The 26461-nt window shown below is 37.7% G+C and overlaps 2 protein-coding genes across 2 annotated transcripts; one reads left to right on the top strand and one right to left on the bottom strand.

Annotated features, from left to right (window-relative positions):
• Positions 1-361: 361 nt before the first annotated feature.
• On the top strand, positions 362-6005 carry LOC145322112 (methyltransferase-like protein 27). The gene is made up of 8 exons (XM_080163895.1): positions 362-437; positions 753-843; positions 1399-1445; positions 1822-1919; positions 4208-4251; positions 4872-4953; positions 5487-5649; positions 5843-6005. The coding sequence occupies exons 1-8, from the start codon at positions 383-385 to the stop codon at positions 5896-5898; spliced, it is 636 nt and encodes a 211-aa protein (XP_080020021.1). The 5' UTR covers positions 362-382; the 3' UTR covers positions 5899-6005.
• Positions 5993-24688, bottom strand: LOC145322111 (uncharacterized). The gene is made up of 10 exons (XM_080163894.1): positions 24549-24688; positions 14992-15100; positions 13820-13878; positions 12717-12807; positions 12093-12166; positions 11293-11384; positions 10892-11025; positions 9134-9199; positions 7153-7250; positions 5993-6670 (listed from the first exon to the last, which is right to left on the bottom strand). The coding sequence occupies exons 2-10, from the start codon at positions 15097-15099 to the stop codon at positions 6601-6603; spliced, it is 792 nt and encodes a 263-aa protein (XP_080020020.1). The 5' UTR covers position 15100; positions 24549-24688; the 3' UTR covers positions 5993-6600.
• Positions 24689-26461: the final 1773 nt, after the last annotated feature.

The following is a 26461-nucleotide window of genomic DNA, read 5'->3' as shown; positions in this document are numbered from 1 at the left end:
AAAATTGAGGATCGCATCTCCATTATTACCTTTGGAATTTATTGTTTACTTTGTGTTATGACGACTGCGTCATAAAATATAAAAAGGAAAATTAAAAAAAAAATTATTAGTTTGTATATTGATTCAGTTATAACATCTTATTTAGAAAATTTTCCAGTTGTAAGATTTAAAAAAATAGGTTCTTTTTGTCTGAGACTCTGTAAAATCATACTTTATTTTAAACAGAGAAAATTAATTTTCGAATACGAATATCAATCGATTTCGAATGAATGACCATGGAAAAATCGGAAGAAAAATATTGTTCTATTAGGTTAAATATACGCTCTCCAGAAAAATTTTTATTCTTATTATTTTATTTCGAAGATAAAAAGTTTAAATTAAAATGAGTTTGACACCACTAGAAGGTTTGGGGGCCAATACAAGTCTCCAACAATTAGGTGAATATTTATGTAAAAAAAGAATCAAGGAGTTTTACATATTATCTAGATTATTAAATTATCAAAAATCTAATAGTCACATTAAAAAAAAATACAAAGCATGTTAGACTTTTAAAGAAAGTGTGTAGGCACTAACATTTCAATAGTTACAGACAACCAACCCTTTGATTTAAAGACCATTGCCTGGAAGACCTAACTGTGCCGAGATTCAAACCATCACATTTTCGAAAACGAGGGGATGGGAAACGTGTAGCGCCACATTTGCATTTTTACATACTTTTACCTGACTTTTACCAAATTCTTTCTTTTGTTTAGAGAAAACGTATGACAAGTGGTCTGGAAAATATGAGACTGATATGATAAGTCTGGGCTATCATGGACCTGGCACAGTTGCCAAAATAGTCAGGTATAGTAATTGTTGTATATCTTCATTAATTAATAATTTTCTTCAAAATAAAAATGACCACAACGCTTCGTGACCATAACCTCCCAAAAACTAATTTTTAAAATATATTGAAATTAAGAGGGGAGGGGGATAGTTTTTCTCAAAAAAGTTAAGATTATTGTAAATTTTAAAAGGGTGAAGTAGGGTGCCAATAATTGTAAAGTTATGTGCTCATTGCATCTTTGTCCCTATAGTCCTCTCAGGGGGGAAGTTGACCCACCACACTTTCAATTTCAGTTTTAAAAAGAAAAATAAAAAAAAATTTTCTTGAGGGGATTTCTCTCGAGAGGATGATGGTTACCAACCCCCCCCCCAAAAAAAAAAAAATAGTTAAAACATTTCCAGGAACTATGAGAAGCTACACCGTAATGGAGACTATATTGGTTCAGCGGTTACAGAGATCCTTCGGTACATACACAGAATGAGATCCTATTACGTTTATAAAAGGATAAGGTTTAAAAACTTTCTGGTTCCCTTTGAAATTTCAAAAGGGATAATCATGACTTTTTTATCTAGAGGTTTATTTGATAACGATGGTGCCAGAATTTTAGATATGGCAGCAGGTTATATTTTATTACTTATTTTCTAAATTAATTATCTACTCGTTTATCCGTAATTAGGACGCAAACAGGCTAAATCAAAATTCATAGAAGAAGATAATGCACTAACGTATTTCACGAGTATGCATTTCTTGTAATCCTATTTTTATTAACACAGCTACTCTATAATTCAGAATGTCTGTCAGTCAGTACATAGCTGAATTTTTTATTGAAAATTCCTATGACATATGCACAACAAGTCTATACATTGTTTTGTCCGTCTGTCTATCGGCAATGCTTTTAATAACATAAACCTTACATACAGTTCTGACACTCTACAAGTGCTACTGTTTCAGGGCTTCGCTTTTTTTATGGATGTTGTCATTCTTGTATTTTTTAGGTACTGGTATGGCTGGCCAGGAGCTGAGAAAACTTGGATTTACAAGTATTCACGCATCTGATATGTCAACACAGATACTTGAGCAAGCAAAACAAAAGGTTTAAATTTTTATTTTTCAAATTTCATTTCAAATTGATTATGCTTTTGGGTTTTTACTCACATATATTGTATCAAGTCTAATGTTAAAACATTAAACATTCTTTTTTTTTGTTGCAATTTGGAGAAATGTCACCTTTTTCTTAGGAAATCATCATTTCTAAAACTTATAATTATTCATATAAGTCGAGTGTTAATTCCATATGAGACATCAAGATTAAAATGATTTCCTATAATTCCATCAGTGGATTAAAATCAAATGTCATCTCGTGATTATTTAATTCATTTTGAACTAGATAGGATATTTTGTCTGTATTTTTTTCGCCAGTGAAAATCATTTTATAAATAATCTCCCTGTCTGTGTGTAAAACTCTGCCTTTTGTGACCTTTGGGTAAAAATAATTAAAACTTGCATTGCCCCTCAACACCTCTTCCTAAATTTTAATACATGAAATTGTTGTTTTTGATCAGCAGACAAGTTAAAGGCAAATTTTTTAAAAATAAGAAATAGACCTATGCAAAAAAACCTTTAAACAAAAAATTAACTTCTCCCTACTTTAGGCAATAAATATATGACCACATGAATAATTTGAGATTGGAAAGGTGATAAAGATTCCGCGCCATAAATTGACTCCGCCCATTTTCCCAGACTCAGTGTCTGAGAATGTCCCCACCCTCTTTATTGTCATATAAATAATGTAAAATTATATTACTGACATGATGCAAAAGGTTTTAAACAAGGATGACAACATCCATAAGTAGCGAAGCTAAAAAATTATGGATGGATATCCGGAAAAAAAATTAACTTTATTGCAGTTTCATAAAAAAACACTAAACTAAAAAATCACGAAACCTTGTACGATTTATAACGTGAAAATCTAGGAATCGATCTAGCACCTCAGCAATTTAGCAAATCTTAATGAAAATTTGTGGGGATAAGTAAATTGTGAACTTATTTAATCCTTAAGAATATCAGCCGTCTATCTCAGATAGGAGTAAAGAAAATAATGAAGACTTAAAAATATAGGAATCGAACTAGCACCCCAACCAATAAGCAAATCCCTTTAAAACTTAATAAAATTATGCAGAATATGAAAGTATTCAATCCCTGAAAATGTCAGCCGTCTATGTTGAATAGGAGTTGAGATAATCATGAAAACTTAAAAATGTAGGAATCGATCTAGCACCCCAACCAACTGACGAATCTTAATGAAACTTTGTGAAAATTTAAAGACTGTTAACATAATTAATCCTCTATCTTTTATAGGAGCCAAGAAAATCACGTTTCCCCCTTTCTGTCTCAGACGGACGGGCGGACAGACGGACGGACGGACATTTCGAATTATAGAGTAGCTTCGCTACTAAAAAGGAGAGATATGATTATGGTACCTCCCAAATATTTCCTTTTATTTGAACTAAATTACACTTTTTCTTTGTACTACATAAGAGTTTCTACCTAAGAAAGTAGGAAAAGTATGTAGGGTCGGGCTCCCTCCAACTTAATTATTCTTTCTTTGAGTATTTTTCTCTTGGGGAGGAGGGGGTTTTTCAAAATATGTCTTTCAGATATTTAACAAGGATGACAACATCCAAAAGTAGCGAAGCACAAATATTATGGATGGATATCCGGAAAAAATTAACTTTATTGCAGTTTCATAAAAAAACGTTAAACTAAAAAATCACGAAACCTTATAAGATTTATAACGTGAAAATCAGGGAATCGATCTAGCACCTCAGTAAATTAGCAAATCTTAATGAAACTTTGTGGGGATATGTAAATTGTGAAATTATTTAATCCCTAAAATATCAACCGTCTATCTCAAATAGGAGTGAAGAAAATTATAAAAACCTAAAAATCTAGGAATCGAACTAGCACCCCAACCAATAAGCAAATCTCAATAAAACTTGATAAAAGTATGCCTAATATGAAAGTATTTAATCCCTGAAAATTTCAACCGTCTATGTTGAATATTAGTTGAGAAAATCATGAAAACTTAAAAATGTAGGAATCGATCTAGCACCCCAACCAACTGACGAATCTTAATGAAACTTAGTGAAAATATGAAGACTGTTAACATAATTAATCCCTGAAAATTTCAGCTCTCTATCTTTAATAGGAGCCGAGAAAATCACGTTTCCCCCTTTCTGTCTCAGACGAGCGGACGGACGGACGGACATTTCCAATTATAGAGTAGCTTCGCTACTAAAAATAACTTTATAAAGGCTGCAAGTCTGCAATAATTTCATAAAAATATCTTTTCATGTGTTTTTAATGACGTTTTTGTTACAGGGTGTTTATGATAAAGTTTTCCGTTGCAGAATGGGCGAGGACAGGTACATCTTTAACAGTTTACTAGTTGCTTCGCTCCTAGTCTCTAGGGAAGAGCGGGGATGTCAAGAAAATGGCCTGAACCACCTCAAGACATCTATAAGCTTCCCTGAAAATATTTGAGATCTTTAGCTCCGAACAAAAAAAAAACTTTATTTTATGAGATTTTATAGAATTAGTGTTATTGACGATCAAATAATTATGAAAACATTCAAAATAAAACTACTAGAAACATAGCTTAAATTAAAAAAAAAACAATAAATGCGAAGCTACAATTCAAATACTCTAATGTAATTACTAGCGGCTACGCCATTAGAGGCCTCTAGGGGCACTTGAGGAGGGGGGAATTGAATTAGATAACCCTTTTTTTATTTTATTATTTATAGAAAGGGATTTTTTTGGGGGTTGGGGGTCGTCCCACCCAGCTTTAATTTTGGTTTTCTGAAAAACTGAAAAAAATTTGGGGAGGCGGATACCCTCCTCCAAAATAGTTATAAACCTTCTTGGGACCTATGAGAAGCTACCGTGTAAAGGAGAATCATGGAGGTTCAGTGGTTATTTGGAAAAAAAACAATATTTTGTTGTAGTTATTCTACTTTAATATAATTATTTTTGATATGTTTAGTATAGAGGGATCAGATGAAAGCTATGATTGTATCACAATTGTTGGGTGTTTTAGTGTTCCAGTTCCCGTAAAAGCTTTCCAGGTAAGCATACAGAATTTCCGCCACTTTAGAAATAAATGTATAAGTGTAGATGTATAACCCAGAAAATTACTCGGTTCAAGTGGTGGGGACCTTTTTCGTTTGCTAACGACTTGGCTGTGTTAATACTTTCAACATTCAACCCAATTGAAAGTGGGCACAGGGTCCCCTCTGTTCTTTTACTTTAATATTTTAAGTAAGGTTAAGTAAGGTTATATTGGGTAAGATTAGGTCGACGCCTCGGGGTGGCGGCCCTCGCAGAGATTAGGTGTAGAAAAAACTACTTTTTAAAGATTTATTTCAACAATATGGAGGGGAGGTTTCAATGCTCGACTAGGCACTTTAAGGAAAAGCACCCAAATAATTGATATTTGCATACAATATTATTTTTTCTAGTATCACTTCGAAACCGATTAATATCCAGTGGATTAAAACCGGTTCTCAGTCATACTAAAAAATTATGTATCGTATCATATTTAGTTTTCTACATCCGCGAAAAACTGTTTATAATACGATGCGATAAATAACTAATCTAGGAGCTGAACCGAGTGTTGAGTGTGGGCGGGTACCTTGTGGTAACCTTCAGACCTGATGTCTGGACAGACCAGGATATCTACCAGTACAAACAGGCACTCAACTCTGCAGAATGGAGACATGTATCAGAAAGTTTGGAAGATTTCCATGGTGTTCTCAACCAGGGATGGATTTAGAATATACGTGGATGTTTTGACAGGGGAAAATTTTTCGTCAATTTAGGTTGCTAAAGTGGACATCATTTATTGGTCAGTTCGTTAATCCAGTAGGAGGGGAGGATATGGGGTAAAGGTGTGGATTAGGGGTATTGTAATTTTAGCCATCATTTAATTTTGAATATTAAATCCATTGGAACAGGATAAGAATGAAGAGTTTTCAGCTAAATGGTTCTATGTGGTTTATCAAAAAGTTTAAACATCACTTTTAATTCAATGTTGTAAAACATATTGATATTGATTTGATTTCTCTAACTTATTATGTTATTAACTTTGTCAAAACAAAAGAAAAATTTTTAAAGAAAATATTTTATTTGATATATAACAAATTAAAAATTACATAATATAATATATTTGGTCTCAATCATAATCATTAATAAAATAAAAACATTAAAATTATCTGTAATGCTGAGTATTTTTTTCAATTTTGTAGAAAATACTTAAGAAAAGTGTCAAAAAAACCTAACCATCAGCTACCCTTATTTGAAAATCAACATATTTACAAAAGTTTGCAGTAATTTTTTTTTCATGGCACTTACATTTTTACAATAGGTACAGGCAATAACACAGCGTATTAATTTGAAAGACCTTGGTTGCAAAAAGGCATAAATCTTCTTCTATTCATTTTGAGAAAATGTAAGTTAAATAATAGATATTTATCGCATCGTATTAAAGACAGCTTTCTGCGTATATTGAAATGAAAGATTATAAGATTAAAACTAGTTTTTTTTTAACCGAAGGAAAGGGCTAACAAAACTGGTATTAATTGTATAATTTCTATTTTAGTATTCGTGGAAAATTGTCTGTAATTCAATCCTATTCAGGATTTTTCAGTATGGCTGAGAACCTGTTATAATCCTGCGGATATTAAACGGATATGAAGCCATACTGGAAAACTGAATTATGGTGTTAAGATGGCTGAGCATGTTTTATCCTCATTCATGCAGATTTCTTTTGTTAATTCCATTCCACTGAAAAAAGTAAAAGTATTAAAATTATCGAAGGTAAACACAAAAAAATTAAGATCCAATCTAAAAATAATATTTGGAAATCTGATTTAATTTTAGTACTATCAGATTTAAAAATAGTTTGAAATTTAATTTGTGATGTAAATACTTTTAATACATTTTTTTAAAATTCCATAAATTCTTCCTGCAAAATAATAGAATTATCTCTCAAGAAGTTTAGCTTAAAAAGCATATTTTCACTAAAAAGATATGGTTTATTGTAGAAAAAAAATATTTAAATATGCGAACGTTGTTTAAAATATTTTTCTCATTACATACAATTGTCCACGAAAAAGAAAATGATAATCAGCGCATCAATCAATTTTTTTGGCTCATGACTTCGGTTCCTTATAGCCAACAAAGCAACTTACAACGATTTTATTATCCTGTCCACCGAAAACTGTCTATAATACAATGTAATGTAATAAATGTAAATATGTACTTACTCTTTAATTTGTTGAATGTTAACAGTATCATTGTATTGTCCTTCTTCATGGGGAAATACATAGAATTCCGATTTTATATTCATCGTAACATCAACAGGCTTAAAAAATATATAAGTGTATTATTAAGAAAATTAAAAGTGTCTTCTTCACTTCGTCTGCAGATAAGGATTAAAGGTAGGATGTTTTTGGATTCGAAGGACAAAAAAGTAGCAAAAAACCTGCCTTGTCAAAAAGAATAGGAAAATTTAAAACCACCCAAAAAACACTTGTATTTCTACTAAAGAAGCACAACATTAGTAGTTAGCCGTTTAAAGATACAAAAAACCTTATTATTTTAAACTTATACTTATATTAATGGCTGTAAACTCGAACAAAATAATTCAAAGGAAAAACAAGGATGACAACATCCATAAGTAGCGAAGCACAAAAAATTGTGTATGGTAATACGTAGAAGTAGATTTAAAGTGTATATATTTAAATCAAGAATAGATTTATTGGAGAAAATAAACACAAAACCTTGTTTTATTTTGTATGATGAAGACGGTTAAAGTAAATTACATACTAGATGCACATAACAATGGGAAAAAATATTTTGAAACTGTTAATGCAAAAAGTTTTAAAATAAGACCAAAAATACCAAAGATATGGGGAAATATGTCAAACATTTAAAAATAGCCCAAAACCTGCTAAAAGGCAGTTTGGCCGCCATTGTTTCTTTTCTTAAAACGCCAGAAATTTAATTTTAATATCTTTAACTGAAAATGTTTTGAAAATTTGACCATAAACACCAAAGATATGTGTAAAAATGTGAAAAATATAAAAGTAGCCAAAAACCTGCAAAAAGGCAGTCTGACTGTCATTGCTGTTTTCTTCAAACTACAGGAAATTTAATTTTGATATCTATAACTGAAAAAATTTTGAAAATCGGACCATAAACACCAAAGATATGGAGAAAAGTGTGAAAAATATAAAAATAGCCAAAAACCTGCAAAAAGGCAGTTTGGCCGCCATTGTTTCTTTTCTTAAAACGCCAGAAATTTAATTTTAATATCTTTAACTGAAAATGTTTTGAAAATTTGACCATAAACACCAAAGATATGTGTAAAAATGTGAAAAATATAAAAGTAGCCAAAAACCTGCAAAAAGGCAGTCTGACTGTCATTGCTGTTTTCTTCAAACTACAGGAAATTTAATTTTGATATCTATAACTGAAAAAATTTTGAAAATCGGACCATAAACACCAAAGATATGGAGAAAAGTGTGAAAAATATAAAAAATAGCCAAAAACCTGCAAAAAGGCAGTCTGACTGTCATTGTTGTTTTCTTCAAACGACAGGAAATTTAGTTTTGATATCTATAACTTAAAAAATTTCGACCATTGTTGTTTCTTCAAATGACGGGAAATTTAATTTTGATATCTTTAACTGAAAAAATTTTGAAAATCGGACCATAAACACCAAAGATATGGGGAAAATTTGGAAAATATAAAAATAGCCTAAAACCTGCTAAAAAGCAATCCGACCGCCATTGATGTTTTATAGTTAATTGTGCTCCTTAATGATGGGAATGTTGTCAAAAAATTTCAGCTCTCTATCTTTTATAGGAGCTGAGAAAATCACGTTTCCCCCAATTCATTAATTACGGACGGACAGACGGACGGACGGACAGACGGACAGACGGACAGACGGACAGACGGACGGACATTGTGAATTATAGAGTAGCTTCGCTACTAAAAACAAGAATAAATTTATTGAATAAATTCACGGAACCTTTAACGTTAATTTGAATTTGTTAATAATGTTTAATATTATTTTTTGTGGCCTAACTATAACTGACTGACAGATACCAGCTGTTCGATTGTATAAGGAATCATTACAAAAAAATCAGCAGTCTATCTTGAATAGCAGTACCATACCGTTACGTACGTGTTGATGGGCATACAGACAGACAAATTAAATTGAGGTAACTATTCTATTCCTACCTCATTTGGTCCTTTGCTCAAATTTCCATCTTTATCAAAGCATTGAACTCCGTTTCCTGTGTAACCCTGGAAAAATATGATTATGTGATTGTTTCCTGAGATATGCAGGGAGGGAGAGGGACATTGGCCTGTTTATTACATTAGTCCCTAAAGTTTTATAAGAACAAATGGATCTACTGCAGTTCACTATAAATATTGCTGGTAACAAATATTTCCAAAAATCTATGAATTTTAAAGGCTGCTAGCTGCCAAACGGCTGAACGTACAGATCATGCCCGCACACTATTTTAAGCGGCATAAGAAGGCCTACAAATAATCTAGAATAGCCATAAATCAATAATGCATAATTATCTCGCAGTGCAGAGAAATGCGCGAAAAAGACCTATTTTACGCGTTTTTTCTTTATTGAAACTTTCCCTGTGCATCATTGGATCTTGGCTATTCCAGATTATTTGTAGGCCTTCTTATGCTGCTTCAAATGATCTGTACGTTCAGCCGTTTGACAGCTAGCAGCCTTTAAATTCATAGATTTTTGGAAATATTCGTTATCAGCAATATTTTACCGTGAACTGCAGTAGATCCGAACAAATTATTATTAGTTGGCTTAACAAATTTGGGGACTTCAATTAAATTTTGATTGGTTGATTCATTAAGTTGAGTGTCCAAACGTACCAACTTCTGATTGTTATCTACAGAAAGGGTAATTTAGTGTAATATCATTTTGGATGTACATCAATTTACCGGCCATTGTCATATCCCTTTTAAATCCCTGTAAGATGTGTGTAGTCAGGAAGGACGGGGATATTGGATTGTAAATTATTCTGATTCCCAAAATTTTTAAAAAGCCTTTTCCCCTTTTTTTCGTTCAAAAGATTTGGGCAATTTATTTAATCTTCATTTCTTCGTTATACAAATTTTTATTTAGAGAGAGAATAATTTTTTTTCTCATATTCATTCGAAACCGATTATAATCCGGTGGAATATAACCGGTTCTTATCCATACGAAAAAAACTATGTCTGGCATTGTATTATATCCAGCTTTCTGCGAATATAAAAAATTTACAATCATAACATTTAAACCAGATTTTTAGCCCGTGCCTTCGGCACCTCGGGGCAAAACTGGTTTTAATCTTATAATTGTACATTTTATATCTGCGGAAAGCTGTTTAAATACGATGGGAGAAATAACTATTATCGCCATGGGTAATGTGCACCAATTTATCGGTCATTGCCTCATCCCTTATGATCCATGAATATAGTAATTAATTTATCAAAAGTTTTTATATTAATCTTTTAATGATTCTGTTATTATCTAAAATAAAATCTTTTAATCTATATGTACAATAAACATATATTTAATTAAAAAAAAGCACACCTTTACTTTTTACTAATATCAATGATAGTCGGTTATATTATAATTGTTCTTTTAAAGGATAATAGCATAAATGACATTTAGTAATGAACAGTAATAAAAACGTAAGACATTCTTGTTTAAAACTAAGAGGATCTTCCTCCTTCTAACCACTGAACCGATATGTTTCTCCTTTACAAAGTAGCTCCTTCGGTCCTGGAATTTTTTTTATATATATTTTATAGGGGGGGGGGGCCGGGGGGGTTACCCTTTAAATAATTAGGGTGGGAGTACCTCAAGTGCCCCTAGAGGCCTCTAGGGGGCGTTGTCGCTGGTAGTATATAGAAAGGCTGACAATTTAATATTACATTAGTGTATGTATCAATTAAAATAAATTTGGAACTTACCTCATTACATTTACATTTATACCAGGTAGTTTTACCAAAAGGTTTACCAGGTACACATCTGGCGTTGTAATCACAAGCGGAGGGAATGTGCCGACAATCACCAATCACAGAGTCACAATAATTCATAAGGTTTCCTTAAAATGATATTTGATATGTACAAAAGTATCAGAATGTCTGTCTGTCCCCAAGGTCTCTTGTAAGTGTAATGTTATTCCAAAGGAACGTAAGGAGAGGGGAAGGTGCACTGCATTCTATCTTGTGTCCCCTATAAAATATCCCTCTTCCAAATTGGTTTTCTTTTATTTCACAGAAAAATTTTAGGGGGGGAGGGCGGGAAGGTTGTTTCACTATGACAGACAATTATAACTTGCAGAGAAGCAATGCTACTATAAAATACTTACTAAAACACCTGTTTCCCCTCTTGTTTGTTGGACCAAATTTGCCAGGACCACATTGATAGCCCTTATATGCGCACCACGCACAGTCTTTAGTTCTAGATGAATAATTGGTTGGTTGTTTGATCTTTTAACGATTGAATTATGGTATAACACTTTTGAATATGCAGTACTAAATATTTTTTATTACCCCTCTTCATCCAATATCGTGCACACTAAGAGATATAAGTTTTCCGGAATTTTAATGTAGGGAGTAGATTTGAAATCTGCATCAAATTTTAAGGATTTTTTATAAAATTCGTTTTTTGTAAAATTCTTTATTTAAAAGCGAAAATACATTTTAAGTTAATTAATTTTGACCAATAGGATAGGTGGATTTTAAACTACCTGCGCTCTAATTGGTTGAATGATGTACGACATCCAATCAGAGCGCAGATTTTTTAAATCCACCAATCACAGATGCCAAAATTAATTAACTTAATTTGTATTTCTGCTTTTAGATAAAGAATTATACAAAAAAACGAAATTTATAAAAAATCCTTAAAATTTGATGCAGATTTCAAATCTACTCCCTACATTACAATTCCGGAAAACTTATATCTCTTAGTGCACACGCCCTTGCATTTATATCTTAATAGTCTTATCGGCATATAGGGCAATGAAAAACTATATAAATGTTTCATTTTTTTGCCAACAAGAAAAGAAAAGAATTGATGCATGCATTTTCTTCGAGGTTAAGAAACGGTTTTTATACCTTGGAAATTGATCGAATTCTGGTCTGATATGTAAAATGTAATTATACTTACTTCTCTTTCTGGAAGTAACATGGATAACCCTTAGTTGAAAGGGTATACATATTGTTAGGTATCCCTCTGCAACCCTAAATATAAATATGTATTAATAATAAGAACTTATTAAGAATATTTAAAAAAGAACAATATTGACGAAAAGTGCAATTCTCCAGGGATCTAAACGGAAATGACAATGGCCGATAAAATTATGTACATAATAATGATAAACAAAATTACTCCCTCTTTAGATTACAATTTAGTGGTTGAAACATTTGAACACTCAACTTAATTGACCAATCAAAATTCAATAATGTCCCCAAAGTTTCTGAGCAAGTGAATAAGAAACGTAATTATAAAACTTTGGGGACTATTGTAAAGGACAGCCCAATGTCACCTCCTCCCTGACAATTTTCACTAATACTTCATTGAAATAGTCGGAGAATAAAGGTGAGAACCCCCCTTCTTTTAAAAAAAAATTAATTGAAATAAGGGTGGGGTGCTATATGCCTAACCCCTGCAGGGGGACCTCGCACTTAAGGGCTTATAATTGCGTAGCTATCACATACCCAATATAATCTAATCTAATTAACACAAAAACAAATAATTCCCACCCAAGATTTTGTGCTAAAATCTACTTACAACATCTTTAAATTTTCTCGAATGACATTTGTTATGCCGAGGATAGCCACATTGAGTTCCATACTTCTTACAACATGCACACTCAGCTTTCCTGGAATGTAGAGTGAGATAAAACAAGGAGGACAACATACATGAGTAGCGAAGCAATAAAGACTAATAGATATAAATACGAACTAGGTATTTTAAAGAGCAGGTGTTTAAATCAAGAATAACAAAACTTTTCACTTGTATTTATATGCTTAATATCTTTACTTTTTTAGTATAACTTGTAGACCGACGAACCAAGTGAATTATATACTGGATGAAACCGTCACAATTATTATTATATATTATATATTTATTTGTCTTGAAATTTACCCTATAACGTTACGGACGTACTGTCAGATAAAGTGTAGCTTCGCTACTAATAACTGCTAAAAAATATTTACATCTTCAATGGGAACTAGCCATTAGAATATGATCCGTGAAAAGCGAAATATTGTGACTATTTGAATGCAAATTTTCTTATTTATGTGTTATATTATGTAAAATTGTATTATTTGGGGTAAATTAGTTTTTTTCGGTGAAATATCCCATTAAAAAATGAAAGCAAAAGAAAACTTTTGATTGAAGCTTACCTGGTAAGATCCAACCAGCAAGGTTACCTGGTAAGATACCACCAGCAAGGTTACCTGGTAAGATCCCACCAGCAAGGTTACCTGGTAAGATACCACCAGCAAGGTTACCTGGTAAGATCCCACCAGCAAGGTTACCTGGTAAGATCCCACCAGCAAGGTTACCTGGTAAGATCCCACCAGCAAGGTTACCTGGTAAGATCCCCCCAGCAAGGTTACCTGGTAAGATCCCATCAGCAAGGTTACCTGGTAAGATCCCACCAGCAAGGTTACCTGGTAAGATCCCACCAGCAAAGTTACCTGGTAAGATCCCACCAGCAAGGTTACCTAGTAAGATCCCACCAGCAAGGTTACCTGGTAAGATCCCATCAGCAAGGTTACCTGGTAAGATCCCACCAGCAAGGTTACCTCGTAAGATCCCACCAGCAAGGTTACCTCGTAAGATCCCACCAGCAAGGTTACCTGGTAAGATCCCACTAGCAAGGTTACCTGGTAAGATCCCACCAGCAAGGGCATCCTGTGGCTGATATTGTCCATCTGTTTAGTTTCTGTCATCATCATTTTGGTTATGACACCATACATTATAACTAGCGTATACGACGCCCCTAGAGGCCTCTATGGGCCCTCGAGGAAAGGGAGTGATAGAAATTCAACCTTTACTTTCAATTTTGGTTTTAAATAGCAAAAGATTTTTCTAGGGGCGATTTTCGCTCGGGTGGGTATAGATACCCTCTTCCAAACCTTTTCTGGACCATTATGAAGCTTCACTATCAGTCTAGTGGTTAGCGAGATCTTAATTTGTCTCTGATATTTTGTATCTATCTAGTATTATCTTAAGGACAAAAGCATAGGACAATCGGTAATAAATTGATCTACTATAATAAATAAAAACGGGGTTATATTGTAGATTAAATAAATTTGACACTGATATAACCCTAAAAGATTTTGAATGACAGAGCGAGTTTTTAGTTATAGAGGGGAGGAAGGGGGTAACATTCGCAAACTATTGTCCAATCTCTCTGATAATGATATGATTCTTATAATATTTTGATTGTGAAAGTTCTTTATTATTTCTACTCATTAAAAAAAACTATTTTGAAATTTGTTATAATTAAGGATGACAACATCCATAAAAGCGAAGCACTGAAACGGTAGGACAAACGGACATTTACACTTATATAGTGTCAGAACTATATAATCAGAATATAAATGTATAAGAGTCGAAGCAAAATTGTGAGTAAATTTGTTGAAAAACTGTTTGATACAGGATAATGTTTATGGACATAATTACATTTTAGGACTTGATTATAGAGTTGCTTCGCTTATAACATTATACTTTGTTGTCCCAGGAATGAACATATCAAAAATCAGTTCAATCGGATGATTAGATCACATAAAATTTGTTGTTAAAAAAGTAAAAAAATCAACATGTTTTAAATGGACGTACGGACATTCTTGTAATGATTATAGAGTTGCTACGCTTTCTAAATTGTACCTAACTACTACAGAAATCATCATACAAAGTTTGAAATCGATAGGACAATTCTAACCTGTTTAAATTAAAATTAACGAAAAAAGCTATCCGTTTGTGACGGACGTACGAACCGACCTTAATTATAGAAAAGCTTCGCTTTTAAAAATCAATATTTGTCATAACTAGCCTTTGGTCTGACTAATTTATTATCCTCTTGGCAAGAAACTTGTCCTTGTTGTGGAATAAAAACCAAAATAAGTGCCAAGGTGCATAATATTAAGCAGACTTCCTTCATCCTGAAGAAAAATTTATAATTGAAAATTATTGGAATTGTTTTTTGTGTGTTTCAGTTTTTCTTTAGGCCAGGGTTAGGTTAGGTTATATTGTGTACATGGTTAAGGCTTAAAAGAGCTGTTTAGAAGCAGTCTGGCCGCTATTGATGATGAATACTTAATTATGCTTCATATTGCTGCGAATGTTGACAAGAAGTTTTAGCCTTCTATCTTTTACAGGAGCCGAGAAAATAAGTTTTTAAAAATAAAAGCGGCTCTAAGCTGTTTAAAAGCAGTCCGACCGCTATTGATGTTTCATACTTAATTATGCTCCATATTGATAGGAATATTGACAAGAAGTTTCAGCCTTATATCTTTTACAGGAGCCGAGCAAATCAGTTTTGAAAAAAAGCGGCTAAAGAGCTGCTTAAAAGCAGTCTGACCGCTATTGATGTTTTATACTTAATAATGCTTCATATCAATAAGATTGTTGACAAGAAGTTTTAGTCTTCTCTCATTTACAGGAGCTAAGAAAATCATTTTTGAAAATTAAAAGCGGCCAAAAAGCTGCTTAAAAACAGTCCAACCGCTATTGATGTTTAAAACATAATTATGCTCCATATTAATGGAAATGTTGAAAAAAATTTCAGCCTTCTATCTTTTGTAGGAGCTGAGAAAATCACGTTTCCCCCAAAACGTTTCAGACATACATACAGACGAATATTTCAAATTATATAGTAGCTTCGCTACTAAAAACCATTATACAAACGATTAGAAAATTTTTAAAAGAAGCTGTCTTAACTTTATTGCTTTTTATTTAGAACTAGCGGCTTCGCCCCTAGCCTCTAGGGGCTTTGCCCCAAGAGATGACAACAAAAAAATTCAAAAAAAAAATAAGAAGAACTAAAGAAATCTTCTACAAAAGAAATTTTCTACAAAAGAAATCTTCTACAAAAGAATTCTTCTACAAAAGAGTATTTCTACAAAAGAATTCTTCTAAAAAAAAAAAAAAAAAAAAAATGGGGGGGGATTTTTTTTGTTTTTGGGGGGGTTGGGGGTGTCCCACCCCCCAAGAAAATAGCTTAAAACCACCACAGGACCAATAGGTATATACCCTGAAGAGTAGAATCCAATCGGTTCAGCGGTTACCGAGATCTTAAGGGACAGACAGACGGACAGACGGACAGACATCAAGCTACTTTGTATTATAGATAGCTAGCCGGTTCTTTTAGTAAGTAGTAGATGTAAAATGGTCCATAGAATTTAAATATGCAATCGGTTTTATTGTAGACCTCTTATTTTTGAAGTAATTTAAGTTTTTAAAAAAAATAATTAAGTCGGTTTTAAGGTACTAAAACGCAACAAAATAAAAGAAGAAAATTGCCACTATGAACAAAAATGGTAAGATCTTTAATTTGACACCTTACTTTTTAAATTCTGTTGAGTAATTATTGAAATAATCTATTTTTTTTAACCTCGTTTTAATCAAAACTATAAACCTAAATATTTTCTCTCACAGGCATAAAAAATATGTGTTTATATATGACTTTAGAATGAGGAAAATATTAGGAATACATTCTTAGCAAAATTGAAAAAGTTTTATAAAATTATAATAAAAAATATAAGTTTATTTTAAGAATCATAATTTTTGGCTTTAAAGGGTTGACTTGAACAAAACTCTAACAAAACCTAAACAAATGTACATACACTGTAACAGATATTTTTTAAACACAAGAAACAATAATGCATTTTTAACTGCATTGTTTTGAAGTTTATAAACAGACTGAAGCATATTTGTTCATAACTTTTCATTCTTTACATGTTATGCAAGTATCACTATTTTTATTGTAGTATCTATTGTATATATTGTATTGTGGTATTCGGCAACCGTGAGCCATGCCTATGGCACCCCTGATCTGGGGTTCGGTGGAGGGTCAACGGCCCTCCCCCGAGTCCTGGGGAAGGGGTCTAGTGACCCCCTCCCTACGCTTAGAATTAATGATTGAATCTGTCATGTTTATTATGGTTAACTGTATTCTTAATTCTCCCCCACCCTTTTCAGGGATGGGGGATCATTATTGCCCAAACTGACCATTGTATATGTATTATTTATGCTTTTATGTTATGATTATTATTATTTGTTGTATATAGCTTCAGTATCTTTTAGACCTTCAATAAAGTGACAACTGAAATTAGATGTTGATCATTATCTAGTGAAATCTAGAGAAGCGTAGCTTCTCTATAGTAAGGTGTCCACGTCTGTCACACTGCCGTAATCTAATTGAACTCCGGTGTCTGCCATTTATCCTCGGCGGATACCACAACTTTGGTGACAGCTGTGTGAGATTACGGCGAACCACAAGTGTAGAGCAGACGCGCATCTGAGGCTAAGGTACTCCCAGCAGTGAATCTGGCAAAACTGACGCAAGCAACCTGAATTACCCACCCTGGACAGCAAAGTTTAACTCTGCATCCGGCAGTTGTGGAAGCGAGACAGTGAAATTCGACGAATAACCGCGAGCAGCGCTGATATCTAACGGAGAATTGAGCGCCAAAAGGGCTGAAGCAGGCCTGCGGACCGGCTGAAACAAGCCAAATAAGTGTAAACGGCTGGAAATAGGCCAACTTTACTGCAAGAAATAGCAGGATCCGAACCAGTGGCGCTAGCAGGACGGGACATTCCCTGCCGCCATCAGCCGGATTTGGATCAGCGGCGCTAGCAGGACGGGACATTCCCTGCCGCCGATAGGCTGAAACATGCCACATAGCTGCAAGCTGCGAGCTAACATACGAGTGTAGTGCACCAGAACAGAGAAAAACTACGTCAACTCCGAGTATCCTGAGAAGCTACAACGCAGCCACCCATCTAGAAAACAGATATTATATCACATTTGCAGGGATTACCACCCTAGTGTGATGGCCAAACAATAGATTTATGAGCAAAGCTTGGCAAACAAATTGTTGTGTTGTGATAAATCTAAGAATAGAACAGGCTTGGATTATTGTGTATTGTGATAACAGCTAAAAATAGAACAGAGTTGGTAAACAAATCTGTTATGCAATTGTGATAAGGACAAAAATAGAAGCTAGATGTAATATAATAAAGACCCTGATATACAATCAAAACAATCTCAAGCCCACAGCACAACAACAATACACCCCTTATTCCAAGGGAAGGGGAGGGGCCCCCCTCCATTGAAGGCAAATACAATCAGGGTGATATAATAGATAAGCCTAGGATTAAGAAGAAAGGCCCTATTACACCAGCACACAGTTACCCCCCTCCCTCACAGGGGGAACGGACGGAGTTACCCCCGTCCCCTCACGCGCTTCCCCCTTCCTACCCACACTAGACTAAGTCCGTCTGTAGTGTGGGGCTAGCGATCGGACACACAGAGCGCCATTCACGGGTAGCGCAACAGAGTGCGGAAAATATCATAAATCCAACGGACGAAGCGGACCAATGAGAGAGCGAGTTGAGGGGTGAGAGCGCGTTTTCCCCGTGTGCGCGGATTTGACGGCGCGGACGCGCGTTACAAGGACAGGAGATTCCACGCCCACACACACACACACACACTCACACCGGAGCGGAGCTACTCCATAGCATTTAACAGGGGTATTTTAGCAAATAAAGAATTGCAAGTTTCTTTCCTTCTAGCTCTAGTGTGATAAAGGAAAACCCAATCAGTTCCTGACAGCAGTTCAGACCCTCAACATCTATCTACCTCTACCAGCCTACCCTACAACCTCAACACCTAACTAGTGATAAGTACAGCTAAGTTATATCTTTGCAACTAAACTCCCAACCTAGTGATACAAACAGTGTTGGCTGTTAGGCTAGGGAGCCTCAAGTGACAAACCATTCATTTTAGTACTGTATAACTTTGTGCCCGCCGTTTCACCGTTGACCCAATGGACCAGCATCAAGCCCCAGGAGGTGACCAAGCCCCAGGATGGCTCCAGGATGACCCTCAGCCGGCCCCAGCCGAGTACCGCAAGCTGATGCTGAGCAATCTGCCGGAGTTTAGAGGGCCGCCCAAGCAATCCTGGTCGGCACATATCCGCAGACTTGAGATGTCATGGGCGGCTTACCGCGTGCCACCTCATGATTCCCTCAACCGCCGCAACGCCCTACTACTGTCATTGGTAGGGCAAGCGGCGGAAATGGCGTCCCATCTGTTTGGCGAGGCAGGCCAAGCCTTGACCTACGAACAGGTCAAGACCGAGTGTGAATTGCTATTTCGCCCTGCTTTTGAATCCCAAACGCTTAAACAAGCGTTTAGGGATTACAAGCAACACTCGACAGAACCTATACAAGCGTACATATCAACTAAGTGCGCCTTGTATAGGGACGCCTACAACCATGAGGATCTTGAGTTGTTGGTGGACGAATTAAATCGTGGAATTCGTAACGCCAATGTAAAACGCCTCATGATGAACCATGAAATTACGAGTGTACCTGAGTACACTCGTAAGGCCATGTTCACCGTGACCATGGTTACTAAGCAGCTGAAGGAAGGTGTGTGCTTAGTGGACTCGACCGACGGGCTGACTGGATCTGCCTGCATCCAGTTGCCCCAATATGACGAGTCGGAGCCAATGGAGATTGGCTCCTTGGCTCCGGGTCTCCACCAGATGGGGAAGGTCGCTCCAGATGACAAGGTTCCAGGCCGCTGCTACCGCTGCCAGGGGAGAGGCCACCGAGCTCGAGACTGCCCAACGCCTGTGGAAGTTAGCCTAGAGGAGAGACGCACCCAGCCACGCCGTGACCGTTCTGCCAAGTGTGAGCGTTGCCACTATGACGGTCACACGGCGGCCGATTGCAGAGCTGACTGGGCCCAGGTAGCCAGCCGCAGGCGCACCGCCGACAAGGGTGCCCCTCCAGGGAAGCCCAGCAGAGTGGCCCATATGGAAGGGAGCGCGCCCCCAGCACCACCACAGCAAGCAGCCGCCCCCAGAGCTGCGGACCGAGCCGATGGGATGCCGCAGTTCGGGACTGTCCCAGCTAGGATCAACGTACTGGGCGGCGCGGCTGAACCCAACCGGGTTGGCCTAGGCTTCAGTCTTAACCATCTGGGGCCAGAGCTGATACAGCCCAACAACATAGCCGAGCCAGAGGTGCTGAGGCCCCAGCCTTTCAGCCTCAACATGATGGAACCTGCCCGACTGAGCCTACCCAGCAAGAGTGGAGGGGCGCTGCCTAGCGTCCCTGAGACGGTGTATGGGGAGGTCCTGGCAGCCGCCGAACGAGAGAGGCAGGAGGTGCTAGCCAGCACCTCTGCATCGATGTATGGGACGCCACCCGGCGTCGCCACCTGGGATGATGGGGGGGTGCTATCCAGCGCCTCCCACCTGGTGCCTGGGGCGACAACCGTCGCCGCCACCGAGATACCTGGATCCTGGAACGAGCCAGCCTCCAACCTGATGTCTGGGGCGACAACCGTCGCCGCCACCGAGAGACCTGAGTCCTGGAACGAGCCAGCGGTCCCAGAGGAAGGGGTGACACCCGTCACCCCCCGTCAGCCAGCGCCACCAGCCTGCAGGGAGAGCCCAGCTACATGCCAGCCAGCGCCACCAGCCTGCAGGGAGAGCCCAGCTACATGCCATCCAGAGCCCCCTGCCAGCCAAGGGAACCCAGCTGCTCAACATCAGGATAAGTTGAATTTGTTAAATGTGTTGTATCCAAAATATTGTACACACCCAGCCTTGCCTGTGCCCCCTGCACCTGAGGCTGGGGAGATTGAAATTTGGGAAAATAAGGACTTGCCTGTGCCACATGCACCTGAGTTCCTAGGGCAGGGGAGGGCAGTGAGTAAGGGCGAGCCTGTGCCACACTTCAGCCCCATGCCACTGGGCATGCTTTGGACAAGGGAAGGGAGCACTTAGGGCTAGGGGAGCCGACACCCAGGCAAGTGCCAGTCGCTTGCCAGTCTGTCATTGGGGAGGGTATCGGGGTGCCTCGGCCGCATACAGATAACGCTCAATGGAAACTTGTATCTAGCCAGGAGCAGCCCAGCCGTGTCCAGTCCCAAGAAGCAGCCGTGACCAGAGCGGAAGACCCCCAGCCGCGTGTACGAGGAAGATGGTTGCCTGGAAGCCTCTCCCATTGGTGGATGGTCCTGTGGGGCCTCCTGCTGGCAGCCGTGTGGCCTACAACCAGCTACGTCCTGGTGGGGTGGGAATGTGCCAACCCCACCCATGTCACGTCTTACAATAAAGAAAAGATGTGTAACACGGAGCCCCTACACCAAGAGGTGCCCCTGGGCCATGAAGCACACGTCCTGCAGCAAGTCAAGGTGAGGGAAACCACTGGGTACAGTTGTCAGCTCACCGTGTCCCAGTGGACATTCAGGTGTGGGGTATGGGGTCACCTCAAGGTGACCTCGGTCCCCACCCTCATGAGGCCAACCAAGATAGACCCAGAAGCGTGCCGAGACCTGGCCAGGAACCGAGTCTACACGTTGCCAGGCAAGACCCAGCCACTGACGTTCCAGCTGAACCACCCCCTGTTCTTCACCATCGACATGGTGGGCGCCCTCGTCAACAGCCCCGAGGGGGTGGGTTGTGAGGGGGAGGACGTCCACTTTGAGGGCCAGCTATACCGCAACGAATTAGTGCTCCAGGAGCGACGGCTGCTGGTCAAGGAGGAGACCTATGTGGTGGAGGATGGACGGGTGGAGTCCCAGTCTGACCACTTGACCCTAGAGTGTCCCCATTCCGAGCTGTCCTGCATCACTGGAGAAGCAACCTACGTGTGGGACCACCTGGGGAGAGATTGCCCCTTGAGGCTGATCCGCAGCCTCCAGCCCAGCCTGGTGATGGATGCATATCTGGTTGACCATCAGGCTCAGTTTTTCATCAACATGACCAACCCCACCTCGATTGTGAACTGCGACTTCGAGGCCCATGCCACAAACCATCCAGCGCTGTTCGTGGCAGCTGACCCAGCCGCGGCTGCGCTGCCCAGAGTGTCGGCCAGGGATGTTGACGTTCCCCTTCAAGCACAGATACATGCAGGTTATATTGGGTTTACCCTGGAAACGCGCATGAAAAGCACCGCAGCAGAAGAAGTGGCGGCCAACTGCTGGAAGCTCCAGCAACTAGACCCGGCCCACCCGGTGCGTGTCCAGGGGAGCACGTTCTCGGTACTGAGGGGAGACATCCTGCTGCAGCTGACCTGCCAACGTCACAAGTACGTTGTCCGCGAACACAAGGAGTGTTGGGACAAAGTGCCAGTAGAGCCCACAGGTTTTGTAGACGCTGTGACACGGGTATACAGTGAACACGCCACCAAGATTCCCTGCTCCTCCACCTACCCCCTGACTGTGCACGCGGAGGAAGGCTGGATAGAGTTAACCCCCGCTCCCAAGAAGAGGCCACCCCCGCTGGATACGCCTAAGCAGTTGTTGACAGAACCCTTAGATGACTTCAGTTCAGGTGGCTTGTATTCGCAGGCTGAGTTGAACGACTGGCAACAACTGCTGGCGTTCCCAGCATACAAGAGTGCCATGCTGACCGGCCTATCCTATGGCTCCTGCGTTCAGCAAGGCAGCTGTTCGGCCACCGGAGACCATGGGATAGTGTCCTACAACATTGACCGACTGGCGGAGGAAGGAGAGGCAGCCCTGGATGTCTGGGCTGGATTTAGACAAGCCATCCACGAGTGGGGAGATGGCGCAGCCATACTGTGTTTGCTGTTGTTGATCCTCAAACTGCTGGGGGACCTAACCATCATCTCCCTGGCAGCCGCACAAGGAGGAGTCCGAGCAGCCCTGAATGCGATATCACAAGTGTTCCTGTACCATCCAGCTTTATATAGGAAGGCGCTGGCTAGAGCCAGGCTCAACCATGCCAAGTCCCGGGACTTTTCAGTGGACTGGGATGCCATTCCCATCGGCAGGGAAGCAGCAGAGGAAATGGTGTCTATGAAATCCACGGACAGCGGGCATGACCGCCCAGGTAGGCCAGGACCGCCCTCTGGCAGACCCCGCGGCCCCTCAGGAGGACAGGCCGCTGCTCAGACGATCAACCTGACAGCCAGTGCCCCAGCCGCTGCCAACAACAACCAGCAGGCCCCACTGCTGACTGTTCCAGCAACAACTGTGCCACCAGCAAACCTGATACCTGCCGGCGCTGACCAACGTGTCCAACCCAAGCCAGTCTCTGCCTTCTATCCCACATTGGGAGCTCACCAACCCTAAGAAGATACTCACCACTAGGATTCCATTGAATCATTATCGTTTGTATATATTTTAGCCCTAAGGAGCGGGCCGAAGGCCTCAACCACTGTCGGAAGTCTGGTAGGGAAACCCCCTCCCAGCCTTCCGAGGGGAGAGTTGTGGTATTCGGCAACCGTGAGCCATGCCTATGGCACCCCTGATCTGGGGTTCGGTGGAGGGTCAACGGCCCTCCCCCGAGTCCTGGGGAAGGGGTCTAGTGACCCCCTCCCTACGCTTAGAATTAATGATTGAATCTGTCATGTTTATTATGGTTAACTGTATTCTTAATTCTCCCCCACCCTTTTCAGGGATGGGGGATCATTATTGCCCAAACTGACCATTGTATATGTATTATTTATGCTTTTATGTTATGATTATTTATTCCTATCCATGTTATTATTGTTTGTTGTATATAGCTTCAGTATCTTTTAGACCTTCAATAAAGTGACAACTGAAATTAGATGTTGATCATTATCTAGTGAAATCTAGAGAAGCGTAGCTTCTCTATAGTAAGGTGTCCACGTCTGTCACACTGCCGTAATCTAATTGAACTCCGGTGTCTGCCATTTATCCTCGGCGGATACCACAGTATGAACATTATCCTTTTTTTTTGTCAATTCTATTGGTTAAATTTTGAGTTGAAGCTTCTTGATTTGTCAATTTTTGAGAATTTTGATTGGCTAGTTTAATAATTACAATTAAGTGTTGCCTGTAAAATTATAATATCTTAGGCCATTTTTATTTTTTTAAGTTTTTACTTTTTTCCAATTTTGCTTAGAATGGATTCGTAATATTTTTCTGATTCTAAAGGTATATATGAACCCATATTTTTTATGTCTGTGTGAGAAAATATTTAAGTTTAAAGTTTTTATTAAACCAAGGTTAAAAAAATATTTTATTTCAATAAATACTCAACAGAACTTAAAAAGTAAGTTGTCAAATTAAAGATCTTACTCTTTTTTGTTCATACTGGCAATTTTCTTCTTTTATTTTGTTGCGTTTTAGTACCTTAAAACCGACTTAATTATTTTAAAAAAAAACTTAAATTACTTCAAAAAAAAACGATTGCATATTTAAATTCTATGGACCATTTTACATCTACTACTTACTAAAGAACCGGCTAGCTATTCTAAATAAAAAGCATTAAAGTTAAGACACCTTCTTTCAATATTCTAAGAGAGATACGTAAACATCACATTGTTGTTTATACAAAAAATATGTATTATTAATTAACTCTTGATTTAAAGAGTAACCTGTTGTTTGACTGTTTCAAATTTATAAGAGCCACTAGATATCCTACTCGTAGCTCTGATTTTTCAACAGTAAGAATAGATTTAAAACATTATATTCTTTATACAATTAATATTTTTACAGGTGTGGAACAGGAAGCAGAAAAAATAGTTTTTTTTTTAAAACAATACACTTTTAATTGACGTTATTATGAATATATTGTTTTTTTTTTTAAATATCTAATTTATAAGTAACTAACTGCTGCGACCCTAGCATCTAGACAAAGATTGGCTAGAAACTAACTTAAAACGACCGCAAGACTAAAATCTGAAAATAGCATGGCCAAAGAGGAAATACGCTTAAATTACTCTAATTAATTGTAGATTAGAGATATAAATTAAAGACATATTTAATATTTACATAGTATAGATTGACAAAGCCCAAGCTGTACCACTTTTGCACCACTTTGGATTTCTGTGACGTCATATAAATGAGGGAGATGAGAAGAAAAGTGGAAAAGAAATCCCCTAAAAGGAGATGGAGAATCCCTCATTTTTATTACGTCACAGGTATCAAAAGTAGTGCAAAAGTGGTACAGATTGGGCTTCGTCGTATAGATTTATAAAATAAGATGGTTATCATTTGTTTTGAAATAAAGATTTATTATGAAATTTCGTCCTTTTCTTCATAGTGTAATTTTCTTCCTACCTGATTGATAAGTTTGCAAAGACAATTGTTTGATGACTCTAAACGTCTTTGAAAAAGTTTGAACAATCGGTCTAGCCTATAAACAACCGACTCGCCTATAAATCTTTAGGAGTAGCTTCAATGCCAAACTTGCCAATTAAAAGAAATTCTGAAATTTGTATTTAAAGTTACACCCCATGCCTAGAATTTTTTTTGATGATCATAATTAGGTTATGATTATATGCATGCGAATTCTTCCCTTAGTCACAAAATTGAGTTTTTAGTATTATATAAACTTCTATATTTCTTACAAGCGGATAATTTGTCAATTCTAGTTAGGAAATAAAATTCTTTTTGTGGAATGTATTTTTACATGGATAAGGTATCCAACCCCATATAGTATTATGAATTATAAAACTGCAATGGATCTAAATATAAGAAGCTTCACTGTAAAGGAGAACCATATTGGTCCATTATTTAGCAAGTTTTTAAGCTAAACAAACATACAATCGGCTACTTTTATAAAGAGGTTTTTTTTCAGCTTTTCAGGGTAGAATGATGTTTATTTATTAGGTCAGTTTAGGTTGGGTTCTGGGTAGCCCCGCAGGTGTAGACCAAACATGGGTTAGGCAATAGGCATAGGAAAAATTTACCCCTCCTTATTTAAATTTCTTCAAAATAAGAAGCCGGGTTGATTATTTGTGCTCGCCAGTCACTTTGTGGGAAAAAAACAGATAATGTGTACGAAAGGAAAGATAATGTAATAAAGTGTTTAATTTCTTATTGTCCAGATTTGATCATTGTCCATACAATATGACTTCATCATTAAAAGTCTAAAATTAAATGACAGAAAAAAAGAATATTCAATGACACATTTTTGCATGTTGCGGGTAAAAAAGTTCAAAAGATTTTTTTTTTACAAAATATTATTAAAAAGACTGTTTAAAAATTTATGAAATCTAATAATTTAACCATAAAAAAAAAACAATTTTTTATTGCAACGTATTATAAACACTTGTCCGTAGTTAGTAAGATAAAAAAATTATTGGATTAAATTATATTATATTGATCCAGAGGAAAATGGTCTTATAATACTCCTTACGATACAAATACAAAAATGTGGGTTATTAAAATACTTACCCCACCTGAAGAATTCTTAGAATATGTACAAAAACAAATATGTAAAATAATATTTAAACCTGTAAGTATATGTATTCGGCGTATTATATTATTTAGAATTTGAAGCTGC

This window comes from Acartia tonsa, chromosome 6, assembly GCF_053477335.1.
Source record: "Acartia tonsa isolate MP-2025a chromosome 6, ASM5347733v1, whole genome shotgun sequence".
In the NCBI taxonomy this organism is placed as follows: Eukaryota; Metazoa; Arthropoda; class Copepoda; order Calanoida; family Acartiidae; genus Acartia; species Acartia tonsa.
This window is presented reverse-complemented; position numbering and strand designations above follow the sequence as displayed.

What these genes read in the sequence shown, in the direction of transcription:
- LOC145322111 (XM_080163894.1), bottom strand. Translation starts at nt 15,099, where the DNA reads ATGAAGGAAGTCTGCTTAATATTATGCACCTTGGCACTTATTTTGGTT. An exon ending in TGCTGGTGGGATCTTACCAG is followed by an intron (nt 12,808 to 13,819) that starts GTAACCTTGCTA and finishes TCTACATTCCAG; the next exon opens with GAAAGCTGAGTGTGCATGTT. An exon ending in TGTTACTTCCAGAAAGAGAA is followed by an intron (nt 11,385 to 12,092) that starts GTAAGTATAATT and finishes TTATTCATCTAG; the next exon opens with AACTAAAGACTGTGCGTGGT.
- LOC145322112 (XM_080163895.1), top strand. Translation starts at nt 383, where the DNA reads ATGAGTTTGACACCACTAGAAGGTTTGGGGGCCAATACAAGTCTCCAA. An exon ending in TGCAGAATGGGCGAGGACAG is followed by an intron (nt 4,252 to 4,871) that starts GTACATCTTTAA and finishes TGATATGTTTAG; the next exon opens with TATAGAGGGATCAGATGAAA. An exon ending in TTCCCGTAAAAGCTTTCCAG is followed by an intron (nt 4,954 to 5,486) that starts GTAAGCATACAG and finishes TAACTAATCTAG; the next exon opens with GAGCTGAACCGAGTGTTGAG.